The 19,412-nt window shown below is 53.8% G+C and overlaps 1 protein-coding gene across 13 annotated transcripts in view; it reads right to left on the bottom strand.

The window, feature by feature from the left end:
• The window catches only part of ttn.2 (titin, tandem duplicate 2), a 163,952-nt gene that overhangs the window by 63,028 nt on the left and 81,512 nt on the right, over positions 1–19,412 (bottom strand). For all 13 annotated transcript variants that reach the window (XM_049728281.1, XM_049728286.1, XM_049728282.1 and 10 more), the window contains 50 exons: positions 19,046–19,348; positions 18,491–18,678; positions 18,309–18,423; positions 17,940–18,227; positions 17,702–17,853; positions 17,485–17,632; positions 17,094–17,393; positions 16,577–16,864; positions 16,203–16,499; positions 15,731–15,917; positions 15,426–15,541; positions 15,046–15,345; positions 14,491–14,790; positions 14,287–14,392; positions 13,964–14,160; positions 13,562–13,867; positions 13,316–13,469; positions 13,126–13,250; positions 12,933–13,051; positions 12,615–12,795; positions 12,176–12,478; positions 11,636–12,094; positions 11,215–11,517; positions 10,974–11,130; positions 10,756–10,898; positions 10,562–10,680; positions 10,217–10,394; positions 9,819–10,103; positions 9,451–9,744; positions 9,065–9,364; positions 8,444–8,752; positions 7,853–8,070; positions 7,419–7,733; positions 7,176–7,290; positions 6,351–6,653; positions 6,092–6,273; positions 5,883–6,012; positions 5,639–5,790; positions 5,342–5,489; positions 4,970–5,190; positions 4,611–4,707; positions 3,955–4,251; positions 3,383–3,682; positions 2,960–3,274; positions 2,630–2,847; positions 2,380–2,530; positions 1,545–1,826; positions 886–1,188; positions 441–746; positions 7–288 (listed from right to left, as the gene is read on the bottom strand). In XM_049728281.1, the coding sequence (XP_049584238.1) occupies positions 7–288; positions 441–746; positions 886–1,188; positions 1,545–1,826; positions 2,380–2,530; positions 2,630–2,847; positions 2,960–3,274; positions 3,383–3,682; positions 3,955–4,251; positions 4,611–4,707; positions 4,970–5,190; positions 5,342–5,489; positions 5,639–5,790; positions 5,883–6,012; positions 6,092–6,273; positions 6,351–6,653; positions 7,176–7,290; positions 7,419–7,733; positions 7,853–8,070; positions 8,444–8,752; positions 9,065–9,364; positions 9,451–9,744; positions 9,819–10,103; positions 10,217–10,394; positions 10,562–10,680; positions 10,756–10,898; positions 10,974–11,130; positions 11,215–11,517; positions 11,636–12,094; positions 12,176–12,478; positions 12,615–12,795; positions 12,933–13,051; positions 13,126–13,250; positions 13,316–13,469; positions 13,562–13,867; positions 13,964–14,160; positions 14,287–14,392; positions 14,491–14,790; positions 15,046–15,345; positions 15,426–15,541; positions 15,731–15,917; positions 16,203–16,499; positions 16,577–16,864; positions 17,094–17,393; positions 17,485–17,632; positions 17,702–17,853; positions 17,940–18,227; positions 18,309–18,423; positions 18,491–18,678; positions 19,046–19,348 (11,355 nt within the window). The remainder of the gene's footprint in view (positions 1–6; positions 289–440; positions 747–885; positions 1,189–1,544; positions 1,827–2,379; positions 2,531–2,629; positions 2,848–2,959; positions 3,275–3,382; positions 3,683–3,954; positions 4,252–4,610; positions 4,708–4,969; positions 5,191–5,341; positions 5,490–5,638; positions 5,791–5,882; positions 6,013–6,091; positions 6,274–6,350; positions 6,654–7,175; positions 7,291–7,418; positions 7,734–7,852; positions 8,071–8,443; positions 8,753–9,064; positions 9,365–9,450; positions 9,745–9,818; positions 10,104–10,216; positions 10,395–10,561; positions 10,681–10,755; positions 10,899–10,973; positions 11,131–11,214; positions 11,518–11,635; positions 12,095–12,175; positions 12,479–12,614; positions 12,796–12,932; positions 13,052–13,125; positions 13,251–13,315; positions 13,470–13,561; positions 13,868–13,963; positions 14,161–14,286; positions 14,393–14,490; positions 14,791–15,045; positions 15,346–15,425; positions 15,542–15,730; positions 15,918–16,202; positions 16,500–16,576; positions 16,865–17,093; positions 17,394–17,484; positions 17,633–17,701; positions 17,854–17,939; positions 18,228–18,308; positions 18,424–18,490; positions 18,679–19,045; positions 19,349–19,412) is intronic.

The raw sequence follows: 19,412 nt of genomic DNA, 5'->3' as shown, positions 1-19,412 counted from the left end.
ACTCACCGACGACGGTGACGGCGCAGATTCCGCTGCGCCTGCCGGCCGCGTTGTCCACGTTAACGCAGTAGCATCCGCTGTGGTCTCTCCTGGCCTTGCCAATGTCCAGACTGAGTTGCGTGTCGCCGCAGCGGACGGCTAGGTCCGCATCAGGCTTCAGCTCCTCCTCGTTCTTGGTCCAGGTGATGCTGGGCCTCGGCTTGCCGCCGTAGCGTCCCGACAACATGCAGCTGTCTCCCGCCTTCACCGTCATCTTGTCTCGGAAGTCCAGGTCCAGACTGGGAGGTTCTGGTGGACGGAACAGCAGAAAAAGTTGACTCGAGGCCGCTGGCCATTTGTGTGCCCCGCGCTTCCCTGAAATGTTCTCCTTGAAAAAAGCAGCCTTGCGCATTGCATGGAAGCGACCCCAGTCAGGTGGACGTCGGGGCCGCAGTACTCACCCAGCTCATCCTTGCACTGAACGGGTTTGGTGGCAAAGGAAAATTTGCCTTGTCCCACTACGTTGACGGCAGCCACTCTGAACTCGTGGCTGGAGCCCTCCTTGAGTCCGCTCAGGGTGAACTTTCTGTCCATCAGCTTCTCGTCACCTCCCACGCGGACAAAGTTGTCTCGACCGATCATGCGACACTCAAGGACGTAGCTGGTCACTTGGGCGCCCCCGTCGTACTTGGGCGGCTTCCAGGCTACCGAGATGGAGTCCTTGGTGACGGCCGTGACGATCAGGTCCTCCGGACGCTCGGGTACAGCTATGGGAAGGAGACAAGAGTTGTCCTTTGCAGTTTGCCAAAACCTCACGACAGCCACAGCATCATTGACCATGATGTCACGCCCACTTCTGGATGGCACAAGATGGCGTTTTCATCTACGCAAACAAACAAATCTTACAGATGGGGTCTCTGATGAGCACGACTTTGTCCGTCTCCACAAAGGGGCCCATGCCGATGATGTTCTCGGCGGCGATCCTGAAGAAATAGCCTTTCCCGTTCAGGAGTCCCTGCACCACGGCGTTGTTCCTGGTCACCGTGTAAGTGACCGAAGTCCAGCCCATGCGGTCCGACTCCCGCTTCTCGATGATGTAGTTGGTGATGGCCGAGCCGCCGTCGTCTTCGGGAGTATACCAGCTCAGCTTGCACGAGTCGTTGGTGAGGTTCTCACCGGCGAAGGGGAGGCCGACTGGTCCGGGAACATCTGGAGCCCAGAGATGCAAACTCATGAAAACTAGGTGTGGACGCTCAAAAACTCACGGATAAAAGACACGGATGGTTGGCAAGCCATGAATACTGGGGCTGCAGATGATCGGCAACTCGTGGTCACGTGCTGCGGACGATCGTTAAAAATGTCACACGTAAGAAATCAGAACAGTCGGCGAGTCATGAACACGAGTTGCGGATGCTCTGAAACTTGGGAGTTCCAACGAGTAGCGATAGGAATATAAGTAAGGAATATCAGTGACTCCTAAAAATGAGTTGTGGACAGCCAAACTGGAGAAAATCTTGCCAAGGACTCTCAGGAGACCAGGTCATGGCAGTAGACTTCAAACTCACCCAGGACCTCCACGATGACCGCCTTCTTCCTCTCGCCACCTTCGTTCTTTGCGCAGAGCGTGTAGATGCCCTGGTGCTGGCGTTTGCAGTTCTTGATGACCAGCGAATTGGAGATGCCCGTGGTTTCCACCGTGGCCTCCTTGGGCACCTCGCCGTCATCTCGGCACCAGCTGATGTGCGGCGCCGGTTTGCCGGACACGTAGGCAATGATGCGGATGGTCCCGCCGGCGTGGACCACGATCTTCTCCTTGACGGAGGCGTCCAGGTCCATCTCGGGCGCAACTGAAGGAAGAGCGGACGCTTGGTGAGAAACACCACACTGAGGTTTCCAGCTAGCTAGCTAGCAGCTCTCATGGAATCACAGCAAATAGACTGATGCTGGTAGCTTGACTTAAGTCTTTCATTTGGTCATAACTTAACTTACTTTGATGCGTTTTCCTGAATTGACAGGTGATCAAAAACAAAACCGTGCGAGTACACGCCACTCCACACCACTAACATGCGCATTTGTGTAATTAGTGTTGAATGCGTGCCTTTAATGGCCGTGGCCTAGTGAGCGGCCTCAGGATTTGTCCTCGTGTGAGGGCCTGGGCGTGAGTTGCGACCTACAGCAGCTCGCTGCGAGGGTTTTGGCTATGACTGGCAGCTGCGTTCAATGCGTGTCAGAAAGTGCAATTACTCCAGTTCTAGTGGTGACATCTCTAAAGCGCGCTCCTGATTTGAAATTGAGCAAAAACAAGGCAAAAAAATAGAAAATAATCAACCCAGCAATGGCTGGGAATTTGTCCAACTTTTGAACCGGAGCCCATGTAAGTTAAAGTAGCGCTGTTCTTACTTGTCCTGTCTCTGGCTTCGATCAGCTCCGAAACGTTTCCCGGTTCACCGACCCCGGCAGCGTTGACGGCTCGGACTCTGAAGCGGTACAAACCACCTTCTTTGAGACCGGCCACCACAAACTTGGTTCCTCTGATCTCTGAGTCCTTGGCCTGAAGAGAGGGCAACGTGGGAATGGAGGACACGTTAACCAGTTGGGGAAAGTCAACTTTCCTGAGACTACAGCATGTGGTGTGAGTGACACGGTTTACCTTCTCCCAGCTCTCCGGTTCCTTGTCATCGTCGGCGCTGCTCAGTAGAAGCAACTTCCTCTGAGCCTTCTTCTCCTCCTCTTCCTTGCTCACCTCCTTGAATTCCACAATGTAGCCGGTAACCTTGGAGCCTCCGTCCACCAGGGGGGGAAGCCATTCCAGCTCCACCGTTGACCTGGTCCAGTCCATCACCTTCGGAGTGGGCGGGCCAGGGGGCTCTGCGCATTGCACAAACAGTTGGCTTAAGTCATTTTGAATGAAAACTAGTTGCGGGCACTCGGGAACTCATGAAAACTAGTCACAGACTTATGGCTGTCCCAGATGACTCACTGATGGGGTCTCTACAGAGAACGGGGTCTGAGGGTAGGCTGGGTAGTCCGCAACCGGCGGCGTTGGCGGCGCTGACTCGGAACTGGTACATGGCACCATCCAGCAGGCCGGTGACGTCCCAGTTGTTTCCCAGGGGCAGCGCCCGGATGGGCTGCCGGTTGACGCGAGCCCAGCGCTTGCTGGTGGTCTCCTTTTTCTCGATGAAGTAGCCGGTGACCGGCGAGCCACCGTCGTATTTGGGCTCCTCCCAGTTCACCGTCATGGACTCCAGACACACGTTGGTCACGGTGGGCTTCTCACATTGGCCGGGAACAGCTATGCCGGAACAGAATTGCGGCGGGCGTGAGCATACTGGGCTTTCCATGAAACATTTGAAGCCTGGGCTTTGGAACCCAGGGAGAGTGCTTTGCGTGTGGCACTCACTGAAGAGGTTCCTGGCTTTTTCAGGCTCGCTGAGTAGCGGAGGCCCGACTCCAAACTTGTTCTGCGCCATGATTCTGAACTCGTACTCGTGGTTTTCTGTGAGCCGGGTCACCAGGTAGGCGCAGTCCTTGGGGTCATTGGACACGTGCACCCAAGACTTGCGGTTGTCCTCGCGCTTCTCCACCACGTAGTTGGTGATTTTGGAGCCGCCGTCGTCCAGGGGCGGCTTCCAGGCCAGGCCGATCCTCTCCGCAAACACCTCGGTGAACTTCACCGGTCCAACGGGTGGGCCGGGAGGTGCTGTGGAGGTCACGCCAAGTCTTGTTGAGAGAGCTGGGATTTGACGGTGCTGCTAAATGTTATTAGTGAACCTTGTTGGGATTTGTTGGTGACATCATATTTGGAGCAGCCTATTGTGAAAGTGATGTCAAGACTAGAGTGGTCAATATTTTCAAGTTGGAATAAGTAGATTTTTTTCCCCCCCACTTTACTGAATGGTAAAGCCCAAAAGTGTTGCTTTCCACTACACTGAATTTTGAGCCTTACTACCAGGAAGCCAAATTCACACTCACCATAGACCAAGAGTTTGACGTCCTTGGTGACAGTGCCCAGGGCGTTGCTGGCAGTCAGGCTGTAGAGGGCGCTGTCGTCGCGGGTGGCCCTCTGCAGCAGCAGTGTGCACTTGTCGTGCGTCACCAGCTTGGCCACGCGCTGGTCGTAGCGCACGGCAGCCTTCTGCTCGGGCGCCGCCAGGCTGGCCTTTTGCCACGAGAGGCTGGGGAAAGGACAGCCGCTGACCTTGGCCGGCAGGCTGGCGTCGCAGCCCTCCTCACCCTCCAGCACCTCCCGCAGCTCGATGGCGGGCGGGCCTGAAACGGGGTCAAACACGCGCGTCAAATACGTCACGACCAGCTCAGGCAGCATAGCGGGCAGAGTCTGAGATGCATGCCGCCATTGCTCCTGTATGGAACCACCACAGCCGTTACCTCATGTTGCTGTGCTCTGGGTGTAAAAAAACGTTCATTCGGGATGAACACGTGGGCCCACTGCGCGACTGTATTTTAATGTCGGCCATCGGTTCGTACTCAGAGCGCAACGTTTGACAACAGTCAGCGCTCACGCAATAGTGCGAATGCTGACAGTTCCTTCTCGGACTGGCCAGCCAACAGCGGGATAAAGTTGCTGTTGGTTTGTCTCCAAACATTAAGTTGAGGCTTGTCCAACTCACAGGTCTGATCCTTGATGAAGAGCGGTCCAGCGGTGGCTGAGGGTCGACTGGGTCCGGCCGCGTTCACGGCTTTCACTCGGAATTCGTACTCCCCGCCCTGAAAAAAAAAAAAAAACTCGATCAGCGGACCTATTGCTGTAGGGAAGGGAGGGAGGAAGGAAGGGAGGGAGGAAGGAAGGAAGGAAGGAAGGGAGGGAGGGAGGGAGGAAGGAAGGAAGGAAGGAAGGAAGGAAGGAAGGAAGGAAGGAAGGAAGGAAGGAAGGAAGGAAGGAAGGAAGGAAGGAAGGAAGGAAGGAAGGAAGGAAGGAAGGAAGGAAGGAAGGAAGGAAGGAAGGAAGGAAGACGCTTCGGGGACTAACCTCGTTCAGGTCCTCCACCACAAAGCTGAGCTCCTCCACGTCTCGCTTGTTGCACTGCTTCCAGGTTTCCTTCTCCTTGCCGCTGGTGTCCCAGCTCAAGCGCTCCACCACGTAATGTTTGACAGGAGAGCCTCCGTCGTTCTTGGGAGGCTCCCAGCTCAGGGTCACCGTGTTCTTGGTCACCAAGTTGACTTTCAGCTTGGTAGGTGGGTCTGGCGGGTCTGCGGGTGTGGACACACAGCGAGCTTCAACGCCCATTTTAGAGGCACCCGAGTGTATGTTAAAAATCACTCTGCTAATAAGGAGGATTCTGGCGGTGCGTGTCAACTCTCGGGGTAACATTTGCATGGAAAAAAGTCAGTGCGCACTCACAGATGGGGTCGCTGGCTCGGACAGGATCAGTGGTGACGGTGAACGGACCAAAGCCCAGCCGGTTCTCGGCTCGCACTCTGAACAGGTAGTCCTGTCCTTCCAAGAGGCCCGGGACCACAAAGGCTTGACTGGCGCAGGCCGCGTTCACCTGAGCAACAATCACAGGCACCGTCGTCACTTCCTCATCTTGGCAAACTTTGTCTGTCTGTCTGTCTGTCCGTCCGTCCGTCCGTCCGTCCGTCCGTCCGTCCGTCCGTCCGTTCGTCCATCCATCTGTCCGTCCTTCACTGGCTCTACCTTCGTCCAGGCCTTGTCAGTGACGCATTTCTTCTCAATGTAGTAGCTTTTGATTCTCTCTCCACCGTCATTGTCAGGCAGCTTCCAGATCAGCCTCATGGTTGAACGGGTGATGTCGGTCACCTTCAGATCTTTCGGAGGTCCCGGAACATCTGAAACAATGAAGGAAATCGTTAGCCATACAAACGCACGCACAACTAAAAACAGAGCAAGCGCCTCGCATCCAGTCGAGTTCACGACGCACCGAGGACGTTGACTCTGACGTTGACGTGTTTCTGTCCAGACTTGTTCTTGGCCGTGATGGTGTAGCGTCCAGAGTGGGTCCTCAAACTAACGGGGATGCTCACGACGGACGTGGTGTCTGTGGACTCGACCTGAGGAGACGCAAGAGCGCGTTGAGCTCAGGAGTGGAGTATTTTCTCACGTCTGCTTGGAATGGCCAAAAGAAGTCACCTCCGAGTCCACGGGAAGAGTGTGCAACTTGTTCTTCTTGTGAGACTTGGCTTTGCCGTCAAAGTCCCACGTTACCTTGGGCACAGGACGACCTTTGATGGTCGCTGGGATCTTGATGGGATCTCCGGCACGGATGTAGAGCAGATCATCCACCAAGATGTCAATGGTGATGGAGGGCGGGACTGAAATAGTGGCGGATGAGGAACATCAGTGACAAGCACCTCATTTCCACGTGCTCTTGCCAGGTGCCAACACTTACGCTGAACGTCTTCAATCAAGACCTCGCCAGTGCGGGGGCTGGGGTCCGATTCGCCGATGTCGTTGACCGCGATGATTCTGAAGCGGTAGCGCTTGAGCTCACGCAGGTTGGGCACGGTGAACTCGGTGGTGGGGTGCGGCTCTTCGTTCACCCTCACCCAATCTGATTTGCCCTCGTCCTGGATCTGGACGATGTAGCCCTTGATGGGGCTTCCGCCATCCTTCTCCGGCGGCTTCCAGGTCAGAGTGACATTGTGCTTGGTCTTGTCGGCCACCACGGGAGCATTGGGCATGCTGGGAGGAGCTGAGGAAGGGTAGAACGGATCCATTGGGCTCAAAATAAATCACGGAGAAAACAGTACAGATATGCAAGACGGAAACGGTGAGTGTTCCGCTGAAACGCAACTGGACTTTGCTCATGAAGACCTTCGATACAAAAGTCACATCCCTTTGAGGGAAAATTCTGGTCAGGACAGACACCCGGTTCGAACGGCAATCTGTGTGAAATTTGTCGCAACAGAGGAGGAGGTTTGACACCATCACAAGCATGCAACATATTTTCACCGCCACGGTGAGACCAGACCAAAAAAGGGGAACTCCCCACCAAAAATTGCCAACTGACTTTTGAAGTCAAGGTCAAACACCTTTCAACAACTAAGAAGGCTTTGTCAAGCTGTTCGGTTGCAGTAAGAACATGGAGTCCAAAACCGAAGCCTTTCGAATGAAAGATGAAACTTCTCCAGCGACAAAGCAGAGTCCATTCAACTGAGGGACGGGATGAGTACGAATTTACGCAATGTGCATGTGTATTGTTCAGCTGACTCACTCAGAGGGTCCACAGCAAAGGCCGGGTCGGATGGTGCGCTGAAAGGTCCCGTTCCGGCTGAATTGAAGGCGGCAACTCGGAATTCGTACTCACTTCCTTCAAACAAGCGAGTCACCTGGCAGACACAGAAAGTTATCGGACACTCTTCCGGTCAAGATGTATTCGGCAAAATCCAAGGCAGACGCAGAAAGTTATCAGACACTTTTCCAGTCAAGATGTATTCGGCAAAATCCAAAGCCCCACCTGGTACTCCCAGCCTTTCATGCCCCTCTTGGTGACCGGCATCTTGTTGACTCTGGCCCAGTAGGCGGAGCCTCTTTCTTTCTTCTCCAGCCAGTAGCCAATGATCATAGAGCCGCCGTTGTCCCTCGGTGGCTCCCAGGTCAGGGTCATGGAGTTCTTGGTATACTCGGTGATGGCCGGTTTCTCCGGGGGGCCGGGGAGCCCGAAGGGGTCTGTGATTTGAACTTCCTCTGTTGCGCAAGGGTCAGATTTGCCGTAACGGTTCTCGGCTCTGACGCGGAACAGGTACGATTTGTTGGTATTCAAGTTCCACACCTGCAGTAGAGGGAGGAGAAGACCACTTCCTCATGACCGTGACCAGAGTACAAGCATGGGTCCCAGCATGTGACGACAGACCAGGAGCCAGGAGTAAGCTGAGAGCCAACGGGACCTACCCGAAACTTCTTGTCTACGATGCTGTTGGTGAGCTCCACCCATTGAGGTTCCGCTTCCTGTCCCTCTTCCTCCCCTTCGTCTGTGATCACTTCTTTCTTCTCAACAATGTAGTTGGTCAGCTCACTGCCACCATCATCCAGAGGCGCGTCCCACTGCAGCTGGCAGGATTCCGCCTTGATATTGGACACTGCCACGTTTCTGGGAGGAAGCGGGCGGTCTGGGCAAAGAGATGAGGTTGGTTTAGTTGTTGTTTGATGGTATTTTTGTTTGTTTGTTTTTTTTCTCGTTCGATCTTTATGTGGAGCGTATATCTGGAAATAAAATCAACATCTCAAACCAATTAGAACATTAGCATATGTCTACGGTCGAGTCTGCTCTCTAGGGGGCTTCGACTGCAGTCCGATTGTTCACCATATGTCAACGTGTCCATTTGGGCTCTTCTTTGACAGATCAATTTTCCCAGGCTTAAAAATGCCTCCAATACTTCCGATTCAATCATCTCGCCCCCAAGAGCAGTCGACGTGGCTTTTCCTCACTCGACTGAGGTATTTTCTGACACGAGGGGACGTTGTGTCTTGAGGGTAGCTCACCTAGCACCATGACAGAAGTGGTGTGCTTGGCTGAGCCCATGTTGTTGGAGGCCGATATGGTGTAGCTGCCGCGATCCTTCCGGTCGGCCGCGGGGATGGACAGAGTGGACTTGCAGTTCATCCTACCCGTCACCGTCGTCTCCATCAGCAGATTTTCCGTGGGCTTCTTCAGCACCACGTCATCTTTGGACCACTCCACTTTGGGGATGGGGAGGCCCAGGATGTCGGCGGGGATCTCCACGGGCTCGCCCTTTTTCACCGTGATGCTGTCAGCCTTGAATATCTTCAGCATGTGGATCTCTGGGGCCACTGGTGGAGATGAGACAACAACATGGGTCTGGTTTGAAAGGGTAAGGCTTTGCTTGATGGACGTTAGGGCCCAACAAGGAAAAACAAATGAGTACAGGAAACAGATTCGCTTGTGCATTATCATCTGATTCTTGACTTTTCTTCATGTTCATGCCTTATCGAGGTATTTTTATTGATTTTTTTTTTTAGAACAAAATCGGATAGAAAACCCTTTAGGTTCGCTGGCCTTGATTAATGTTTCAACACTTGGACATCTTCAAAAAGGTTGCCCAGCCCTGGCCTGCAGCTTCGCGTTCCACAGAATTGGCGTACCTTCATCGTCTTGGATGACCACGGTCATCGCAAGGGACGGGTCGCTTTGCCCAATCAGATTTGCGCACTTGATCCTGAACTCGTACATCCAGGCCTCGTCCAGACCCTCCACCGTCATGCTCAAGTCAGGGCAGAGCTCTGTGTTGCAAGGCTCAAAGGCCTGCTTGTCTTGACGCTTCTTCTCCACCAAGTAGCCAATGACAGGGCTGCCGCCGTCATTGCGAGGCGGCTTCCATGCTAGCGTGATGGAGTTCTTGGTGCGCTCCGTGTAGTGGAACTTCTCGGGGGGCGACGGCGGTCCTGCGGAACCCGTGACAAGAGAAAGCGTTTCACATCGGAGTCGTCGGCATGGCGCACCGTCGGTACGGAGGCCTCTCGGGACTCGCCTTGTGGGTCCACAGCTTTGATGGGTCCGATCTCGACGGGCGGGCCCATGCCGTACTTGTTCTTGGCAAAGACACGGAAAAAGTACTCTTGTCGCTCCATGATGCCCACACACTCGCATTTGGAAGAGACGGTTTCAACGGGCTGCCTCCACGTGTGCATTTTGGCATCTCTGCGCTCCACCAGGAAGCCGGTCAGGTCACTGCCGCCATCGTCCACCGGGTCATCCCAGTTCAGGAAGATCATCGTTCTAGTCACAACCACTGGCTTCAGGTCAGTGACTGGTCCGGGAACATCTGCAAAGAAAAGGGGATTGGCGTCGGTCCACGCTTTGGAACCATCACCGCTTTCCATGCGTCCATCCACCTACCCATGACCTCCACCCGGGTGAAGGCTGACCTGGTGCCACTGGGGTTACATGCAGAGATCAAGTATTTGCCGCAGTCCTTCCTCTGCACGCTTTTAATGAGCACAATGCTGTTGTTGCCCTCGGTGAGGATTTCTACGCGGTCTTTGTCGGGTTTCTTATCGTCCACGGTCCAAGTGATGGTTGGGTAGGGTTTACCGGTGACAAGCGCCGGAACACGAAGTGTTTCGCCAGCTCGGATGACCACGCCGTTCTTGACTAAAATGTCCAGCTCCACCGCAGGCATTTCTGCAAAAGGGAGACAGCCGCCAAGAGTAAGAATGAGCTGCAGCTGGATCGCACTGCTGCATTTGACATTGATCGTTTGGACATTTTCACGTCATCGCCTTCCGGCCGCTGACCTGCAGGATTCCTGACAAACACTGACTCGGTGAAACCCGGGGTTCCCTCTCCCGCAGCATTGCAAGCAATGACTCTGACCAGGTACTTGGCACCCTCACGGACTCCATATACCGTAAATGCCCGAGTCTTCCATGGACGTTCTGTAGACCTGGACCAGTCTTTGGTCCCGGCCATAGTCTGGGGAACACCGCAGAAAAATAGGGAGGGATTTATGTTCATGCAACGTCAAATGAAGTCATGTCAAATGTATTTATTTATATAGGCCGTAATCACAAAACACAATAAAAACATCTCAAAGGGCTTCGCGTGGCCAGAATTGATGATTGGGGGCGCCCATTAAGCACCTTGTCCACGTGGTATCCCAGGATCTCGCCTCCTCCATTGTCGGCAGGTGCGTCCCACTCAACGTCAATGGAGTGGTCGGTGGTTGCCACCACTCGGGGGATAGGTGGTCCGGGAGGTACTGTAAAACAAAGACTCAAAATGGAGACCGGTACGCCGAATGGAAGGCATTTTACCATCTGTAAAATGCACGTACGTATTGGGGCTTGTGCCGTTTTAGGATCTGAAGGAACGCTGAACTTTCCGGGGCCCGCCTGATTTTCGGCCGCCACTCTGAAGATGTACGTTAAGCCCTCGACGAGTCCCTCCGCATTCTGCTCGGTAGAAGGGACCATGTTTCTGGAGAACGCACGAATGAAATGAAGTCAGAACAGGAACGTAAGGCGAGCATGGTTCTTTTTGAAAAGTCTCCACCTGTTGACCCGAGCCCAGTGGGAACTGTTGATCTCACGACGCTCCACCCAGTACCCCAGGATAGGGCTGCCGTTGTCGTTTGGCTCCTTCCAGGTGACCAGCATGCTGTGGGCTGTGATGTCATCGATCTCCGGCTTCTCGGGGGCCTCAGGAGGTTCTGGGAATGAAGGGCGGCCAGATGACACAATTCATCAAGTTACTCACGCAAACCGGAGCAAGTCTTGAAAAAGCTTCCACACACCGAAGGGGTTCTTGGCAACGAGAGGTTTGGAGATGCAGGGGGGACCAGCACCATACTTGTTCTCAGCGACAACTCTGAAGATGTACTCCTTCTTTTCAATGAGTTTGGGCACCAGATAACGACACCCTCTAAGAGTGGAGGTGACACAGCTGTATCCGAGCTCTATCTTAGAGTTATCCTTCTTCTCCAGCGTGTAGTTGAGGATCTCGCTGCCTCCGTCATCTTTAGGGGGATCCCACTTGCAGATCACAGAGTTCTTCCTCACCTCCTCAAAGCAGAAGTTGATTGGAGGTCCAGGAGTGTCTGAAAACCGTGACAAAACTTTACACACTGAAGCTCTACCGTCCTCCAGTAAACCATCAGAGGAGCAAGAACTATTGGGGCTGGAGACAGACAACAAGAGAAGAACCCGAGCTCTCACCAAGGACGTTGACATCGCAGGTGGCTGACGCGACGCCATGGTCGTTCTCCACCTTCACCATGTAGACGCCGTGGTCGACACGCAGTGAGTCCTTGATAACTGCTGTGGACTCGCCCCTCCTGCTGTTGTTGATGCTCAGCCGCTCGCCAATAGTCGGGTAGTCTGTCTCCTCTGCCTCCTGCTCTGCCACCTCCTCCTTCCTCTCCTCTGCATCCTTGACTTCTCCCACTTCCTGCTCTTTCTTTTCTCCTTCCTGCTCCTCCTTCTTCTCCACCTTTTTCTTCAGCGGTCTCTCCGGCCTCCTGCGGGGTGCCTCGGGCCGGATCACCTGGTTGTTCCAGTACCAGGTAATCTCAGGGTACGGTGAGCCAGAGATATTGGCCTCTAGGCGGATCTCACTGCCTCGTTTCACGTTTAGGCCAGATTGAAGGCTGCCACTAAGGAAAACCTTCGGAGCATCTGGTGGCAAACGCAGACAGGCAAATCAGAGCTATAAGGCCATGAGACCGTCCGGGTCCGAAGCATGAAAAATGTTCTCACCGACTGCATCCAAGGCCTTGACAAACAGGGTGCTGCGGGACGGATCGCTGACACCAGCGGAATTTTCTGCTCGCACTCTGAAGGCGTAGCTCTTGGCCTCCTTTAGCCCTCTGACGGTGTAGGACAGCACCGGAACCAGGAAATCGTTGCACCTCTCCCACTTGTCCTCACCCTTCAGCTGCCGCTCCAGGATGTAACCCATGATCTTGGCACCTCCGTCATACATGGGAGGCTTCCAGGTCAGTGTGATGGTGCCCGAAGTGGGATTGTGGGTCTCCACATCCACCGGTGGGTCAGGAGGATCTGATGCAAGGTGAGACGCAGGTTGGTTCCAATGAGACTCAGCAGCAGCAGCAGCAGCAGCAGCAGCAGCAGCAGCAGCAGCAGCAGCAGCAGCAGCAGCAGCAGGCCATGATTGGGCCAAACAGTTGTTTCTTACGTTTCTGGTCCTGAGCAATGACAGGGTTGCGAAGCTCCATGAACTCCCCTCCTCCAATCTTGTTTACCGCCTGGACTCTGAAGTAGTACTCGCCGTTGGGAATGAGGTCTTTGGCGTTCCAGCTCAATTTGTTCTCTCCAGACATTATATTGACATACGTCCTCCTGCCGGCCTCACGCCGCTGCAGCAGAATCAAACACCGTTAGACGAACGGTCAACCCTTTCTGGAAGCTTTTGGAGCTAGAAATCCACGTGTGACGCTCAGGCAGCCCAAAAGATGAAAACCAAAAGGGCTGGACCAGGCGCCGGCTTACTGACCTGCAGAACGTAATGAATAATCGGGGTGCCTCCATCATAGTCGGGAGGATCCCAGGAGACCTTGCAGGAGCTCTTGGTGATCTCAGAGGCCAAAATTTCCTTGCAAGGGCCTGGAAGACCTAGAGGTGCAGTTTGAAGTCTGGTAAGACACCAGTGACTAACAGCTCGTGCTGCTGGTGGGCCGCTTAGTTACCGATGACTTTGACGTTGATGGCAGCGCTGGCGGCTCCGAGTTTATTCTCCAGAGTCACTTTGTACTGGCCTGCATCAGAGTGAAGACTACTGTCCACCTCCAGGTGACAGCAAGTATACTCTTTCCTGGTGTGAACAAAGCCTTTTCGTCAGCCCCTAGCCACTCAAACGCGACAGAAAGGAGCACCCACCTGAAGCCCAGACGGTCGCTGGCCTTCAGCTCCTTGCCGTCTTTGTGCCACGTGACCTTGGGCGAGGGAACTGCCCTGAAGGGAACCGGGATGTGCAGCTTCTCTGTCTCTACCACAATCAAATCCAGCGTCTGGAATTCCAGCGTGGGGTTGCCTGTAAACGCAGACGAGCGCAAGCATGAAAAACGAAAGACACCAAAGCGACAGCAGTCGCTCGGAGCCAAGCACCCCGGCTATCATTCTTACAGTCGGAATCTTTGGCAACGACGTTCTCAGAGATATCAGAGGGCTCGCTGACTCCGACAGAGTTGATAGCTCTCACTCTCAAGACGTACTCCTTCTCAGGGACGACACCTTCCGCCACGGTGAACTTGAGTTCCTTGACGGGACGAGAGTTGGCCCTCATCCATTTCTCCGTCCCGGCTTCGCATATCTCGATGTGGTAGCCGGTGACAGGGGAGCCGCCGTCTCTCTGCGGAGGCTTCCAGCCGATGGACAGGAAGTCCCGGCCGGCGGCCGTCACGTGGAGCTCGACGGGAGGTGACGGGACGCCTGCAAAAGGCAAGCCGTTTTTTTACTTCACATCTACAGGAAGCCGACACCTCTCGCTCGGGTTCTCGGTTGGCGGTTTGACTTCCGTCAACTTGCCTGTCGGGTCTTCGATGGTCAGGATTTCGGTAGGTTCGCTCGGATGTCCGACTCCCGCCTCGTTCTCGGCGCGGACTTGGAACTGAACTTCTGTTCCTTCGATCACGTCTGTCACTCTATATTTGCAGTCCGGCCCGGAAGTCTTTCCGCACTTGACCCAGCGAGTTCCGAGCTTCTCCTTCTTTTCGATAGAATACCTGCAAGGTTGATGGCATAACAGTAAGGCCTCAGTGGAAAGGCACTGCAACTGACAGTAAGTACGCTGACAGTAAGATTGGAATGATTTCAAACATGGAGGTTGTGCGTGGCGTCGCGTGTCCTACCTGAGGATAGGTCTGCCACCATCATTCTTGGGCGCCTCCCACTGCAGGTCGACATATCTTTTGGTCACGGCGTCCACTGCGAGGGCGTACGGTGGCCCGGGAGTGGCTGGAAAAGGGAAAAGGTTTTGCAAACTTTTCTCCACGGCCAACAAGGCCAGAGAGGATTCGATTGTCTGACAGCAAAACATTTGGCTGCCAACTTACTGAAAGTATCCTTGGCCAGCACCGAGTCCTCCATCTCGCAGAAGGGCCCGACGCCAACTGCGTTCTCAGCCGCCACGCGGAACACGTAGAGCGAGCCTTCGTTGAGCGGCGCCACCGTGTACTTGAGTTCCTTGACGGTGGTGTCCACGGCCTGCCAGCCTTTACGCCGGACATCCCGTTTCTCCACCACATAGTTGGTGATGGGGGAGCCTCCATCGCGCTCTGGAACGGTCCACTTCAACTCAGCGCTCTTCCTGCTAATGCCGGTGACCTCCAGCCAGCGAGGAGCCGAAGGGGGGTCTGTGGAGAGAGTGACATTGTGATGACGTCACGTGGCGTGAGCCACTCAAGTCAGGTCATCAGACTGAAGTCAGTCATTTTGATCAGACAACTACCTAGGACATCTGACTTCAACCGTCAGACAAATTAATGACATAAAACAAAGCTTGCAGCTTCATTTCTGTTTCAACAAATGCTTTTTAGACTTGACTTGGATTCGAGAGCACAAAGTCGTTGGTGGGATTTCATGTGACCCGGCTAATTTGTGTCTCTTACTGAGCCTCTCCTTGCAGAGGACCGGGTCGCTGGGCTCGCTGGGCTCGCTCTCCCCGGCCACGTTGACGGCTCGCACCCTGAAGGAGTACTCCTGCTTCTCCATCAGGCCCTTCAGGAAGTACTCGGTCATGCCGACGTCCTCCGCCACACGGATCCAATCGGTGGTTCCGCTCTTGAGCATCTCGATGACGTAGCCGTCAATCTTGGCTCCTCCATCGTGCTCCGGTTTGGTCCACATCAGGAAGCAGGAGGTCTTGGCCACGTCCTTCACCGTCGGTTTACCAGGAGGCCACGGAGGATCTGGAAAAGCCGTCGGGAGTTTAGGTATTTGAACAAATCCCTTCGAGTAACAAGAAAGCGACGAGTCCAAAGCGTCGTACCAATCGGATCTTTCACAAGGATCGGCTCGGTTTCCTTGCTCGGTTTTCCGGTTCCGGCCAGGTTTTCAGCCAGGACTCTGAACTTGTACTTCTTCCTTGTGGGAAGACCTTTGACCCTGCAGACAACCAAGCTCACGCTTTCGACCAGCACTTCCGAAACCTTCTACACAAAGTAACATCTCAAAAGGCTCTCCAAGTCCCAAACAGGAGTAGACCGAGTCTCGCAGGCAGACAAAAAAAAAGTGAGACGCTTGAACCTGATGTCAAGCTCCTCTTCCACTGAGCGGTCACCAGTCCAAACCAACCTGTAGTTTGTGTCCTTGATGGGCAGTTTGTTGCATCGGATCCACCTGTCGTGGTCGGGCTCGTATCGCTCCACCCAGTAGCCGGTGATCGGGCTTCCTCCGTCCTCGTCGGGCTCGTACCAGCTGAGAGTCAGCGAGTCCTTGGCGATGTCCGAAGGCTCCAACTTGTAAGGGGGGCCCGGGGTGTCTGGGGAGAAAAAAAAAATGCTTGGTCAACAAGGGCTCTGCACATGATCACTCTCCTTGGCTCAGTCAACATTTCTAGAGACAAATGATGCAAGTCAAATGTCAAACAAAAAGACAAATGCACCAATATTAATGTTTTAAAACAGTTTTCCCCCAAAGGTTTACAATACTTGACGGTATCTACATAAATGCTTCAAAAAATGCGCAAATGTACGTAAATACATCCATTTTTTTAAGAGTACAACACAACTGAAGTACTATAACTCATCCCCAAAATTGAACCTACCGAAGGGGTATCTGGCGATAATGGACGGGTGTTCGGCCGGCGGGCCCACACCAAACTGGTTCTCGGCAAAAACCCTGAAGATGTACTCTTTGAACTTGACCAGGTCCACCGCCCTGTAAGTGGTTTGTTTGACGGTGGACGAGAGCCGGTGCCAAATCTCGCTGTCAGCGGCGCGGCGCTCAATGATGTAGTTGGTGACTCTGGAGCCGCCGTCGTCACGCGGTGGGTTCCAGGCCAGGAAGCAGGAATCGTTGGTAATTTCTGAAATGTCGAAGGCTGCAGGGGGTCCCGGTTTGTCTGAGGTGGGAGAAACACGACTGACTGAATTTGGGTCCAAAGCACATCTTACGGCTGCATCCAGACTTCCACGCTACCGAGAATATTGACGTCGACGGTGGCGGTGGCTCTGCCGCAGCTGTTGGTGGCCTCAATGATGTAGGTTGAGCTGTCATCCCGCTTGGTCTTGGACACGGTGACTGTGGAGTGTCCCGGCTTGGTGTCGATATGGACTCTGTCATCTGCTTTGAGGACCAGGTCGGCCTTGGTCCACTTGACCCGGGGCTCGGGTTTGCCCGTCACCAGGGCGGGGAGTTCAATTTTGCTGCCGGCTTTGGCGGTCAGACCGGCAAGCAGCTTGGCGTCCAGCTGGATCTCTGGTGGCTCTGGAAAAGGTTTCATTATGGACGACAACTAGTTAGGACAATGGTTACCAGTTAAAACACTTACTCCAAGACCCCTGCGGGATACCGCGGGTCAATTTTAGCAATGCTTTATGGTTGCCTATTTGATGTCATTTTGTAACTAGTAATGCGACCCTGAATGTTTACCATATATATTTATGTGTTTTCTGAAAATGTTGGGGATTAAAATCAACCCCTCTTTGGTCTTTACCTTTGGGGTCTACTGCCTGGATCTCATCCGTGGCCTTGCAGGGCCGACCGGCTCCGAGTCGGTTCAGCGCTCGGACTCGGTACGAGTACCACTCGCCCTCGGTCAGACCCGTGACTTGGCACTTGAGTTCGGGGACCAGGTCTCCGCAAGGCTCCCACCGATCGCTTCCTCTCTGGCAGCGTTCGACGTTGTAGCCGCGGATGCTACTGCCGCCGTCATACTTGGGAGGCTCCCAGGTCAGGAAGATGCCACTGGCCGACTTGTCTCTCCACCGCAGATTTTCTGGTGGGTCAGGGACGGCTGGGAGACAAAGTGATTGGCGGTTAGCTATACATTGTTTGGGTTCAGTTTTTGCTTCTTCAGTTCACAAATCAATTGTTCTGCAGCTCACTGGCAGGAGAGGACACGTTGACAGGCTCATCAATGTAGGCCGGCTCTCCTGGTCCACACTTGTTGCAGGCCGTGACCTTGAACAGGTACTCTTTGCCTTCAATCACATCGGTGACTGTCATCTCCAGATCCTGGATGCCTGAGGCCGCCTGACAAAGGATGAGAGAGGGCGGCTCGGTACGGTGTGGTCGACTGAGATATCATTCGGAGCGTCGTACCTTGACCCAGGTCTTGCGGGAGACCTCTCGTTTCTCCACCTGGTAGCCCGTCAGAGGACTTCCTCCGTCGTGCTCTGGAGGATCCCAGCTCAGGTGAACGTGCTGGCGGGTCACTTCCAGAACCTTAAAGTCCTTTGGTGCACTTGGCGCGGCTGCAATGCGCAAGTGAAAAAAATAAGACCTCAGTACAGATGCATTTTGTCCGGCTGTGACACACAAAGCCTCCGCTGTTCCCTACCAATGACATTGACTTCGATTTCTCCGGAGACAGACGAAACGTCGTTCTCTAGCTGCAGGGTGTAGGTGCCTTTGTCTGGACGGACGCTGGGAGTCACCACGAGCTCCGCAAAAGTGGACCTGGTGGTCACCGTGACGCGGTCATCGGCACCGCTCAGCTCCTTCTCCCCAAATGTCCACTTGGCGATGGGTACGGGATATCCGGTGATGGGGACTCGGATGGTGAGAGCATTTGGAACGATCACCTCCAGCCCGTCTTTGAAGCCACTCAGGTCCATGGTAGGTGGGGCTGGAGAGAGAGGGAACCGAGTGATGTCAGCCGAGGTGGCGATCAACTCCAAGAACTACAACGGCAGCGCATCCCACTCACTGTGCGGGTCGTCGGCCAGCAGAGGTCCGATGACGTTGGATGGATCCGAGATACCGGCGGCGTTTTCAGCGAACGCTCGATAGTTGTAGTATGTTCCATATTTGAGTCCAGACACCTGAAATCAAACATTGCACATGAAACTGATATTGCAATAAGGGAATCGCCGAATTTTGACACGGCACCTTGTAGAAGAGGTCGGGGCAGAGGCGGGTGTTGCAGCGGAGCCATTTGTCAGTTCCGTCCTCACAGCGCTCCAGAATGTATCCGGTAATCATGCTCCCGCCGTTACTGAGCGGTGTCTCCCAGCTCAGCTGCACCGAGTTCTTGTTCTGGTTCTGCCAGACCAGGTTTTGAGGCGGACTGGGAGGCTCTGTTGGTGGCACGGTGGGTCCAATGTAAATGTAATGCTGCATTGTACTTTTTTAATCTTTTTAATCTTTTTATTCTATTTATTCTATTTATTTATTGATTTTATTTTATGCACTGATCAGCTGGCACTTTTAAATTTCGTTGTACAAGTGAGACAATGACAATAAAGATCTATTCTATTCTACACTTGACAACTTGTAGTTCCAGCCAGCTGGATTCACCCGAGGGTGTTACAGTTAACAAAAAAAGTGTTCAAAAATGAAGCGAACAAAAAAGCGCGAAATTCAAACAAACTGGAAGTGAGGCAAAAAAAAAAAATCAAATAAAACTGTAGAACTACTAAGAAAGTTGACTAAACTCGGACTCACCGATAGCGTCCATAATCTTGACGGGATAGGTGGCGGCACTGGGCTTTCCGACGCCGACTTTGTTCTCTGCCTTGACTCTGAAGATGTACTCTTTGTTCTCAATGACGTCATTGATGACGGCGCTCAGCTCATCGGCCTTGGTCACCTGGACCGGCGACCATTTGACGGACGTCCTGTCACGAAGCTCCACAATGTAGCAGGTGATGGGCGAACCGCCGTCATACTGGGGCGGTTCCCAGGTCAAGGTGCAACCAAACTTGGAGACGTTCCCCACCGTCACATTCCGAGGGGGATCGGGAACGTCTGATCGTCGCAAGAGAAACAAGACTCAAAAACTCGACAAGGAAGGAGGGAAGGCAATTTGTGT

This window comes from Syngnathus scovelli, chromosome 8 (genome assembly GCF_024217435.2).
Source record: "Syngnathus scovelli strain Florida chromosome 8, RoL_Ssco_1.2, whole genome shotgun sequence".
Taxonomy (NCBI): domain Eukaryota; kingdom Metazoa; phylum Chordata; class Actinopteri; order Syngnathiformes; family Syngnathidae; genus Syngnathus; species Syngnathus scovelli.
This window is presented reverse-complemented; position numbering and strand designations above follow the sequence as displayed.